The 12,265-nt window shown below is 47.7% G+C and overlaps 1 protein-coding gene across 5 annotated transcripts; it reads left to right on the top strand.

The window, feature by feature from the left end:
• Positions 1–4,666: 4,666 nt before the first annotated feature.
• On the top strand, positions 4,667–8,979 carry LOC140000294 (olfactory receptor 10H1-like). 5 transcript variants are annotated; one of them, XM_072030141.1, is made up of 3 exons: positions 4,669–5,000; positions 5,085–5,184; positions 5,332–8,979. In XM_072030141.1, exon 3 carries the CDS (start codon positions 6,222–6,224, stop codon positions 7,233–7,235), a length of 1,014 nt encoding a protein of 337 aa, XP_071886242.1. In that variant the 5' UTR covers positions 4,669–5,000; positions 5,085–5,184; positions 5,332–6,221; the 3' UTR covers positions 7,236–8,979. The 5 variants fall into 5 exon arrangements, with proteins under 5 accessions (XP_071886241.1, XP_071886242.1, XP_071886243.1 ...); XM_072030142.1 differs by having other exon boundaries at positions 5,088–5,184; XM_072030140.1 differs by having other exon boundaries at positions 4,667–5,510; positions 5,972–8,979.
• The last annotated feature ends 3,286 nt before the right edge of the window (positions 8,980–12,265 follow it).

Raw genomic sequence — 12,265 nt, forward strand, 5'->3', positions numbered from 1 at the left:
CTCCCCCTGATAAGCAATGGGGGGGGGGGGCCGTGTCCCCCGGCTGTGTGTGTCCCCCCCCCCCCGCCCCAGGCCGGGCGGTTTTACTGTCTGTAATTAAAGATGTTAAAATAAATAAAGTTATTATTGTAAAGCGGGGGAGGAGCCGCCTCAATTTGGGGGGGGGGCACTGAGGGGGGGAGGGGGCTTCCCAAACATGGGGCAGCTTCTAGATCTTTCTCACAGAAACCACCCCTATGGCCCCCTGCCACCAAAACCTTGCCAATTAAACCCACGACACAGAGAAAATCAACAAATTCCGGTCCCATTGAGATTGGAAATACAAAATTCAATGAAATCTTTATTATTATTATTATTATTATTATTATCATTATCATTATCATTATCATTATCATTATCATTATCATTATCATTATTTAATAATAATAATTATTATTTATTTTTATTATTTTTTATTTATTTATTATCATTATTATTATCATTATCATTATCATTATTATTATTATTAAATTTGGAAACCCAAATTTGGAAGCCCTTTGCTATGGGCTGACTTCACTCACACGGTCAGGAACCAAATCTCAGCTGCTGCATTTTCTGGCCTGTGTGAAGCTGACCCCGAACGTCAGCCCTCAGACACTTGCAAAATGCGTCCAGCAACCCCAGGGAGAACAAAGATGTCCTTTGAAGGGGACCTCCAGGAAGAGCTCTCCTAGAAAAATAAATGACCAAGATCTCTGGAAGAGCAGGATTTTCCTCCAAAACGACGGCCTCTTCTCTGGATCAACGGAGCCAGCTGAAAAAGTGGGGTTAGAAAACCCAGGAAAGGAAGTTTTTTCAGGAGGTAAAGACTTCGTGGCTGGGTTATAAAACCGTGCTCCGTCTCCTATAGTTGCTGTCACATACAGTCAAGTGTTCCCCTCTCTCCATCCATGAGATTGCCCAAGATGTGCCTCAGCAGCCCAGCCGTGAGCTACCAGTGACCTCCCAAGCAGAGATCTTGAGGACTTTTTATTTCTAGGGTTGGTCACCGTGTAACGGGCAGGCTTCCTCCAAAGCTTTGCGTGTCACGTTGCGACTTTTCTTGTTTTAACCTCCCAGAATTGCGTCGCCACAGAGCAAAGAGCCTTTTTGGGGTCAACGTTTCCCCCAAGGGAAATACTCAGCTTTCCATTCCAAACATTCCTCACAGGTTGCCCAGCGAGGTTGTGAAGTCTTGCATTGTCTGGATTTAACCTGGCAAAACTGCAGCTGCTTGTCATAGAGAGCCCTTTTTGTGCCAGCATTCCCCCCCCACAGAGGATATTCTTGTATGTAATCCTGTTGCTTCAGTGTTTTTCTTTTAAGCCATTAGACCTTCATTTTTTTTTGTGGGTCTAGAATCAGAACATGCAGCAAATAGGAGGTGGAGTGGAGAATGGCAGGCAGGGTGCCACAACCCCGGCAGGTACCTGGGAACTTCGGGTGGCCTTTGGTGGGGTGCTTTACAAAGGGCACTGTGAAAATCAGGCACCAGCACCAGCAACTTGAGTCCATGTTCGGGCAGAAAAAAAAAAAAGAAAGGATTGCATAAGGAAGACGCACCTGCAAAAATGATTCAAGCTATAGGTGGTGAAGGAACAGCATTTCACCCACACAGCAAGAACCCAACAGCTTGCAGAAGGAAAAACTTCTCCTTTCTGTTCATCAAAATCAAACCAGCCAAGTGCTTCCCTTGTTTAATGTCTTCCTGCACCAAGTCCTAGTTAAGGGTTTCCATAATGCGGTTGCAGAATGGCTCCTCAGATAATTTTGCATCTGCAGGGGCTGCTCAGGGACCCCTCCTGGTCCTTGGCACGTGGGTGCTGCTTCATGCTGGCTGCGACACAGATTTCTTGCTGTCCCTGGCTGGCACCAGCATTACGGCACCTTCCACCACGGGCCTTGAGGAAGGCCATCAGAGGCATCTCAGCCACCAAGAAGGTGGTCAGGAAGGTGCTGCCTTGGCCAGTCCCTTCTGGGGTCCCATTTGCAGCCGTAGGCAGCCCTGAGGCCATGGGGGATCCCGTAAGCTGTCGTGATCCTTCCCTCCACTGAGCAGCAGAGGACAAAACAAAGCCCTGACCCAGAGAACCCCACTGGTATGGAGCCGACTTTTATCCCTGGTGGTTCCATGGGCTGTAGGATTTCTAATCGTAATTTCCTTCTGTCACTGAAACTGAGAGAAAACAAACACCAAGTATGAAAGGCAAGGGGCTATGGGGGACAAAGTTTTGACTCCAAATGCAGGGGCACGTGGTTTCTAACCATAAAGTAAGGTGAGAGGCAGACACCCCCAGCTGCAGACAGCTAATGGGAATGTCAGTTCTCTGGTCCAGAGACTCAGCTGTTGGATGCTGCTTCTCAGCAAGGTATTTAATGCCATTTCATCCACAGAATTGCAGAATCCTAAAGGACCCTAAAGATAATTTAACTCCAACCCCCCTGCCACAGACAGGGACATCTCCCATTCGATCAGGCTGCCCAAAGTCCCACCCAGCCTGGCCTTGAACACCTCCAGGGATGGGGCATCCACAGCTTCTCTGGCAACCTGGTCCAGTGCCATCTACCAGACTAACTTCTTACCAGGGGAATAAGCAAACAGTCCTAAGCAAATAAATGAATCAATAAAATCTTTTATAGAGCAAATCATTCCCGAATCAAGATTTAAGCGTTACCCATTTGTAAATGTGACAAAATCTTGCAATGCTTCTGTACTGAGCCTGTCTGGGAAGGACTTCTTTGTCTTCACAGCGGCTTCTATGGTGCTGTGTGTCCTTCTTCCACTTTTCCTTTGCTTAATAATTTTTATCTCAACGCACAACTTTGGTTGCTTTCCTTCTCTCCTCAGTGCCACGGGATGTGGTTGTGTGGTGCTTAGCTGCCTACCGGGGCTAACCAACAGCGTCACAGTACAGTGTTGCTCTTGCTGACCCAGCCGGAGGCTGCTCAGGAAGAACCGCTTGCTCCCTGCATGCTGCGATGATAAATATTTCCCCAGCTCTTTGTATCACCCCTAAAAAAGACTGGCACCCCACATGTGCATTCGGCATGCTTGTTCCCATTATATATTTTTGTCAGAGGAAGATATTTGCAGAGGGACTGTCCATGAGCAGTGGCCCAGATCTTGTTCTACGCTGCTGTCCCTTCTTTGGGGAATCCATTTCTTGTGGTTCCAGGGGAAGGACTGGAGCTCAGCCCAGCTCCTACAGCTCCCTCTCAGCTCTGTCCTGCAGGTTTGGGCAGTGGGGGGGGGGTTCACAGAGCAATGCTGTCATTTGTCCATGAAGTCTACAGTAAAGGTGGCGTAGTGATGAATGCACCTTCCAAGGACCACTCGCTGGAATGGAGCTGGTCTTAACGAGATAGGATTTAGTAGCTTAGTGGGTAGTATTGGTGATAGGAAGACGGTTGGACTAGGTGATCTTGATCTTGAAAGGTTGTCCTTTCCAACCCTATGTTTCTACGATTCTACGATTCTGTGACAACCTTGGAGAAGTTGTCAGGATGTCCTATTCCTAGCAGGGCACTGGATAACTAAACCCAGTCCCAGAGAGCTTGAGTAGATATTCTCGCCGATACTGGAGGTATTTGTGATCACAGAATCACAGAATCACAGAATTTCTAGGTTGGAAGAGACCTCAAGATTGTTGAGTCCAACCTCTGACCTAACGCTAACAGTCCCCACTAAACCATATCAATATCCCTAAGCTCTACAAATCTGGCTAATATTCCTCCCTGGGTAACATGCTGATTGCCATGGCATTCTCCCTGTCCAGAGGCTTGTTCTGTGCACATGGTCTGTTTATGAGCTGGTCGCTCACACGCCCTACACAGTCAGCACAGGGACATGAGGTCCTCCGCATCCTACCCTGCTGTGGAACGAAGGGAGGTGTGCCCATGGTCCCCTGCCGAGGCCTTCCCACCTGTCTGAGGACCTGGGGATCTAGCCCAGGTGGAGATACTTCCAGGCAAGACTTCTGGAGTTAGGTTCGCTGAATCCTAACCTTATGGCAGGAGAGGGAAACCGAAGAGGCCTGATTCGCCTGCCCATCCATGGATTTCCACTGTAGTACTGAGTCTCCCAGACAAACAGCTGTGAGAACCCCCCCTTGTGATTTGGGTCTCTTGTTGCGTTTTTCAGAAGTAGTCCTAAAATGAAGTATTAAATGACCTCAGACACAAGGAGTGGCCCTGTGCCACCCCAGAGAGACCCGGGCCTTGCAGGCAGAGTGCCTGGTGCTCTGTGTGATGAGGGGTTGGGGAGACGGCAAGAGATGGGGGACGGCACCTCCGAGCTGGGCTATTTGAGCACAGTCCTGTGCTTCTTTCTGAGGAGAGCTCCAGACCCTCTTCCCATGCAGATGTTTAACTGCTGCTTAAAAATCCAGGGCTGCACAGCACTGACCTCTGTTTGGCTACGTGTTGGGATTCCTGACAACGTGGCCTCCTGTGGGATGCTTCCCCTCAGGAGGCACGAAGGAGGGAGCCGAGTCTCCACCTCCCCAGCCTGTTTCTTCAAGCCCCAGTGCCAGGCTTGCAGTGGGGAAGAGGGACAGGGGCTGAGCTCCTACTCCTCCCTCCATTCCTGCACCAAGAGAGAAGGAGATCTGCAGCCCCCGCTGCCAGCCTGGCACTTGCGCTGCCTGCAGGTAAGAGCCAAGCAGAATCCTGCCCTGGATAACGGTGCTCAATCCACCGGGGGTGCCCACAAGCTAAGACCCTCTGTAAAGCCATGATTGTGGCTGAGCACAGAGAGAAGGGGCACACGGGGTCATCACAGGGCTGACAGGCTGCAGTGTGGTGCAGTGCATCCGTCCTTCCTGGGAGAGTGAGTGCTCATCACCTCCTCATCGGTGTGCAAGGGAGATGCTTGCCTGGGCAGGCGGCAGAGTCCTGCTGAAGGTCAGTGAACACCTCTTCCTCCTGCAGCCGGCGGGTCAAAAGCAGCAGGAGGAGACATTGACTTGGAGGAAGTTTTAAAGGTATTTTCCTCACCCTTTCTTGCTGCGTCTTGTCTGATCCAGGATTGCACTGACTTGTGGTTAACGACTCATTAAAAACTCAAGCAGTGCAAAATGTCCAGCGAACGGGACAGAGCTGGGAGCTGACAGTGCAGGAGCGGTCCTGTGTTAAAGCCTGGGTCAGACCTTGTTTGAAGAAGCCAGGGTAATATCCCACTGTTCTCACTGAGATCAAGACCACCCCACACATGCCATCCCTGTTAGGGGGGCACCTTGAAACAACACAGCTCTAGGAAGGTATCCCTACAGTTCCAAGGCCATCACATCAAATGGCATCTCCCCCAATTTCCAGCACCACCAATGTCTCTAGGCATCCCCGGAGCTGCACCTCCTGGAGCACGAGCACCCCTGGAGCAGTACGGGTCACACCCTCTGAAGGTAAAAGACTGATGTGATCAGACATTGCAAGAAATGTCTGTCCCCATCTAGGAGAAAAAGACACATACGTGAATGGTGGACATCCAGAGGCAGGTGAGACAAGTTTCCCCTTAAGATACAGCTCGGTTGACTCTCCTAGAGTCCTGTGGGAGTGCTGAACGTGCTGCTCTTCCCTTAACCATGCCCAGATCTGCTAATGAGATGAAAGACGCTTTCATTACAGCTCAGGATAAATCAGGCGACTACCCTTGTCCTCTCCATCAAGACCCATGGTTAGCTACAAGTGGGTGCAGATCCTAGGAGAGAACAAGGTCAAAACATCTCGGGAGAGAGCGGGAGGGAGGGTGAGCTGTCTGCCTGAGGTGTCTGCAGGTAGGTTCATCCCTCTCAGTCCATGCAAAGCCCTTGGAGCTGCAGCCCATGGTGGCCAGGGTTCAATTCTGCTCCTCCCTGGATGAATGCCAGTAAGAAATCCTCACTTCTCCCTTGTGTGCAGTGTGCCCTAAGCCTGCTGAGGAACTAATGCCACTTCTGTTCTCTTCTTTCTTTTCCAGCTGCAATCAGTGCTGCTGCACACCGATAGGCCAGTGTACTCCTTTAGCTAATGCAGCACAACCCTTGAAGGCAAGCAGCAGTGGAGAACAAAAAGGCATGCTGTGCTCGGCATAGGACTGAGAGTGCAGAGAGAAATTCAGCCTTAAAAGGGGAATGCTCAAAATCTTCACCACTGCCGTCCTCACACCAAGATACAGCTGCTGCTGTTAAAATATTGCTCTTCTTGTGCTCTTCTCAGACAAAGCACAAATGAGAAGGGAGAATCAAACCGTTCCAACAGGGTTTGCTTTTATTGGGTTTTCCTACTTTCCTAAACTCCAGGCTGTGCTGTTTGTGCTGTTTCTCCTCATGCACGTGGTGACCCTAGTTGGAAATATTATGATAATGTTTGTTATCAGGCTGAATCAGCAGCTGCACGTGCCCATGTATTTTTTCCTAAGTGCTCTGTCCTTCTCAGAAATCTGTTATACCTTCTCCATCATCCCAAAGATGCTGTCCGGATTAGTGCTGGGAACTAGAACCATTTCTTTCCTGGGCTGCGCTGCACAGATGCATTTCTCCTTCATGTTTGGATTCACGCACTCTTTCCTCCTGACGGTGATGGGATATGACCGGTACGTGGCGATCTGTCAGCCCTTGCATTACAGCACCGTGATGACCTCCCGAGCCTGTACCCAGCTGGTGGCTGCCTCATGGGCAGGGGGTGGTCTCCTGGGGCTGCTGGTGACCAGCGCTGTGTTCCAGTTACCGTTCTGCCAGTCCCACCGCATTGACCACTTCTTCTGCCATGTGCCCCCCATACTCCAGCTGGCTTGTGCTGGTGGCGAGGTGGTTGGCACTGTAGTTGGCATCTTTTGCATTACTGCCTTGTTGGGATGCTTTCTGTTCATCCTTCTCTCCTACGCCTTTATCCTTGGCTGGATCCTGCAGATGCCATCAGCCAAGGGGAGGCACAAAGCTTTCTCCGCCTGTGCCTCCCACATCACCGTAGTGGTGGTGCACTATGGCTGTGCCTCTGTCATCTATTTGAAACACCAGTCACCCCGTGCTGCAGGAGCTAGTGTTCTGATTGATGTGTCTTACACTGTCTTCACCCCCTTCCTGAGCCCCATCATTTTTAGTCTGCGAAACAAAGATATAAAAAATGCCTTTTGGAAATCTCTGAAGAAAGTATTTGTCCAGGATCTAGTTTCAGTTACAGGAGTGATTATTGCTAATTTTTATTTATTTATTTTTCCTTTGGTAGTTCCTTGCTGCTTTTGAAAGAATAGCCATACTTTTTTTTCCAGGCAAATGATTCATTCCTGCAGACGTGACACCTTTTGCACTCACTGGGCATCACAGGCTGCACTGCAAGGCTTGGCTGGAGCACCTAGGTGTAACTTTTAATGCTGAAAATTCAGCGTCATGCAGAAGCAAGAGTGGACAAAGCTCTCAACACTCCCAGAGGAGACACGAGCCACTTCTTGAGGAGCAGCAGGTGACTGTCTGAGACCTGGTGCAGTAGGCTCTTGTCCCCACCATAGGCACTCTGACTGATCCTCTAAGTATGACTTTGTCTCTTCTGGTGCTGACTGTGAAGCTGGCCTGAGAAGGCTTTGGACTGATTCCCTTTTGTCTTGTTCAGCTTTTGACAATTTGCAAACTCAAAAGTGCTTGCTTGAAGACAAACACGTTTTACTATTCTGCTGTTTTGAAAAACTCACTTCTCTAAGGAATTTAGATGTGGATTTAAAAAGGTAGTTTTAGAGTATAAGGATTTTGTTTGAGATAAAAATATTTATATATTTATTTATTTCTCCAGGTATTTGCACTCCTGTTTATGCAAAAACAATCAAGCATTTAAACAGTTTTCCTACATCTGGATAGGTGCAAAATCATAAAATACCTCGTTTTTTCTGAACACTGATTTTCAGGCATAATTTCTCCCCCCATGACATACGTGTAACTTCAGCAGGACTGTGTTCTCTCCCAGGGCTACAGACACAAGACAGGGAGATCTCTGAATCCACTTGCTTTAATTAATAGCTTTGTAATAAGTAATTAACCTACCAGTGCTCTTCTGTACTCAGAGTGAAAAATGAAGGAAGTGTTACTCAGTAGTAGCACATTTGTGCATGATTGTTACTGCAAGTGAGAGGACACCACTTGAATGTGCTTTCAACAGAACTAAGGAAAACAAACAAACAAACAAACAAACAAATACTGGGTAAAAGTCATTGTACTTTGCACAGACCAGTAGATATATTTGTTGGCCCAGCCACAGCTTGAGGAACAGGCAGACTTCCAGGGTCTAACATCCAGGATATGAAACACTACACTGATTTCATAGGGACCAAGACAATGATGTACAAAAAGAAATGCACAGAAAGATGTCAGGAAGGTTGTGTGGGGTTGTTGTCTCCCCATTTCATCCCATCAGTGCACAGGAACCCTTGGTGAGACAGATCTCAGAAGGGAAGGATAAGAAAGAGAGAAAAACCCATCAAAGTAGCCTGATACCGACAGGCAGTGAGCATAGTCAGGAGAAGAGGAGCTTTGGACAGGGGTGTGCCAGTGCTGCCCTGGAAAATTCAGCCTGCTTTGTGCAAATCTGACAGGACTCTGTTTAAAAAGAAAGTCCAAGAGCCTGCTGAGCTCAGATCTGAAGGATAGGTCTGCCCTTGGCCTTTTGGACAGGTGGACAGGGGCTGGAGCATGGGGAGGTAGGAGTAGGGCTCTGGCCATGTTGGCACGTTCTACTTTGTGCCTGGCTGATTGCATGCCAGAGCTTGGCCATGTCACTGCTTATAGCTGGCTTTAAAACGTCAAGCTCAGCAGAACCACCTGAAGAACCCCCTGAGAAACAGACATTACCAGCTAGAGTTCCCATTGCACCAGGCCTCTGCTGGAGCAGCCACCAGTGCCCCTGTGCTGCTTGTGCCTGTGCTTCCTAGCAGAGATGAAAGGTGATTCAGACGGAAATATTTATCCTTTACATCCATAGAAATAAACGTGGCATAGCACATGTTGGTAGTTTTTGTTGTAGTTTGATTTTTTATTTCTTTGTTATTTGTTTTTTAAACAGCTTTCTACTTTGGTTTCTGCCTGCACAGAAATCCAGTGCAAGGCACAGGTTGGTCAATCTAGCTCTAAACAGGCACCGACTGTCTTTGTATTGCATTTTATATGGACTTTAGGACTATAAAACTCACATCCTCCCTTCTTAACACTGGCATTGCTGCAAAGGGCAGACACTGATGGCAGTGGTGGGCACTCAGACACACATCTCATTTACCCTTGGGACCAAACAGCTACAGCTTGGCCCTGGGAGAGATCTGCCCTCGAAGCAGGGACCAAGATGCTGTCCTTGTTTCTGGTACTGTCCTTTTCCTGTAACATCGAATTTCATATCCATCTCATAGTCCATTTCCTACTTCATCAAGTAAAGTTTCATCCTAATTTTGAGATTTGCTTTAATTCACTATAATTATTGTGGAAGGTGCTGTTCTGGACATACCTTAGCATTTGGCCTTCTGTTTCTCTGGCCACCTACAACCATTTTCTTGCTTATGGATGCCTATTTACAGCTTCCTGAAAATGGAAATTTTCCTGGTCTTTGCATGGTGATATGCCAATCACAAGGCATTCTATGATTGTTTTCTGAAATTCTTTCACCAAAGAAAAGCCTGGACTTCAGAAAGACCTTTCACACTGTTCCCCTATCAAATTCAAAAGAGAAATGTGGCTATACTGGAACAAGCCCCATGTAGGGCCACCAAGGTGATTGAGGGACTGGAGCACCTCTCCTATGAGGAGGAGAGGCTGAGGGAGTGGGGGCTGCTCAGACTGGAGAAAAGGAGGCTCCTATCAATGTCCTTAAATACCTGAAGAGAGTGCAGAGAACACAGATTCCAGGCTCTTTTCATTGGTGCCCAGTGCCTGGAGAAGAGGCACTGGGCACAAACTGCAACAAAAGAGGTTCTGTGTATATGTCAGGAAGTGTTTCTGTGCTGTGTGGGTAGTGGAGTACTGCAACAGGTTACCCAGAGAGGTGCTGGAGTCTCCTCCTGGGAGATCTTCAAAAGCCGTGCGGACATGGTCCGGGGAAACCTGCTCTAGGTGCTGGTGCTAGAGCAGCAGGGTTGGACCAGATGACCTCCAGAGGTCCCTTCCAACCTCAACCATTCTGTGGCTCTGTCATTCTGTGAAAACAGATGAGGAAGCTGCCTCCTTTTAACACTTGCAAGATCCAGTGGGGTAGGTGGTCTCTGATGTGGCAGCAGATTCCCCTGTGTTATTTACAGCCATTTGCATGGGCATCTCAGTATTCTCGGGGAGGAAGGAGAGACTGTCCAGCATGAAGAGGCAGAGCAAAACATCAGATAAAACCTTTAGACTTCTTCCACCCACGTCTTTTATGTCCCATGCTCAAATCTTATTGAGCGACTAACATACCTTCTTGGGTGGAAAGGACTTCTCACCCAAGACCACAGCCTCAAAAGCCAACTTCTGTCCCACACAGGAGCATGTCAAGGACTCGCTGTCCTCCAGGTGCTGCTGTGGAAGTAGGAAGGGCACTGCAGAAGGGGAGCTACCCTCCATATTTAGAGGGATGTACCAGAGGACCTGCTTCTGTGCGTTATCCTGCCTCTTATCCATGTCAGGGCTGTTCCAGTCTTCACTAACACTTCTCTAATCTGGATTCCGCATAATGAAATACAGCAGTGAAAAGGTCTCTGTTTCTTTACCTTAGACTCTTCCTGCATCTTCCTCGCCCCAGCCCTGCACATGGACACATTTGTACCTACAACTCGTCCTGCTCGGGCAGAGCTTTAGAGGCATTTGCTTTGGGCTGCAAGGAGGCACCAGGAGGCTGGGTGTCTGTCACTATCTGCCCATGTGAAAAATCACTTTCCATCTTTTTTACAAACTACCTTTGATTACTAAAAGGATGCAATGAGGTCTCTCTCCTCTCGTCACCTCGCCTCATCTTGCCTCTCCTCTCCTCTTCCCACCTCTAAAACATTTCCAGTACTGTTATTCCCCATGGAAAGTGGCCTTCCATGGAGACAATTTGTACCTCATGTACCATTGAGGAATGCACCTTACATTTTATTCAGCTATACCATGTTTTCTCCTTGTTCATTCACAGCCAAGAGAAATCCTTCTGTGTGCAGGTAGTTCTCTAAGTAAGGTAAGAACAGGCATATAGAGCTGTAACTCTCAGCTATGGACTGCAGTAGAAAATGCACAGATGTGAGAGAGTTCTCTGAGTTGCAGGTGGATGATAAAAGTGGGGTGAAGGGGTGGCTAAAGAGTGCCCATACATTGTCCAGTGGCGAGGGTCCTCCTTTTCCTCCACATTCAGAATTCAGCAGGAGATACTATGAATCAATAACAATTATAGAAAGCTGGTATTGCTTATTCTTTAAGTTGTAAAATAAAGATATTTAACAAAGACAGAGAAGTGTTTTTGTTTATTTGTTTGCTTGTTTTGGTTTTGGTTTGTATATGCATTGATATCTTCCCTTTTTAGCTACTCTCCTGATATTTCTCCAATTGGCCACACAGGACTTGAAGGCAATTATGGGCAGAGTCGTAGCTAATTAGGACTTTTTTTTTTTTTTTTTTTTTTTTTTTTTTTGTGTGTGTGTGTGTTTTAATAAGCACTCTGGTGCAATTGTTAAGATACTGACAGCCTTCATCTCCAGAGACAGCTTTTGGCTAAACAGGAAACTCATGACTGAGCTCCAGTGCAAAAGGGCAATCTATAGGAGGTGGATGCAGGGAACAGCTGAAAAAGAGGAACTGAGAACCACTGTTTGAGCACAGAATTTGGAAAGCCAAAGCTCTCCTAGAGCTGGCACTTGCAAAGGACATCCATGGTGTGCATATGAGCTGCTAGTGTTTCTTTTACAGTAAAAGAGGAAACAAAGAAAATGTGGGTGCACTGCTAGATGGGATGCAGAATGTAGCAGGGGTAGATGCAGATAGGTCAGTCTTTACCAGCCAGGTCCTTTAGGCTTTTGTTCTTACACAGAAGACTCAAGGAAGAGAAAAATGCAGTGGATGAGGATCAATTCAGGGGCTACTTGAGCACTCAGCCATGAGGAGACCATGGTCTGGAAGGGCTGCATCCAAGGGTGATATAAGAACAGATCAATGACACACAGACCATTCTGTACCATCTTGGAAAGCTCATGGAGATCAGGAGAACCATCTGTTCATTGCCAAAAATGGGCACACATGATACTGCTAGGGGAAACCTGGGCAGTATCAAAATGGACTACAGAGCTCTGAGGGCAGTAGTC

Source organism: Anas platyrhynchos, chromosome 33 (genome assembly GCF_047663525.1).
Source record: "Anas platyrhynchos isolate ZD024472 breed Pekin duck chromosome 33, IASCAAS_PekinDuck_T2T, whole genome shotgun sequence".
Classification (NCBI taxonomy): Eukaryota; Metazoa; Chordata; class Aves; order Anseriformes; family Anatidae; genus Anas; species Anas platyrhynchos.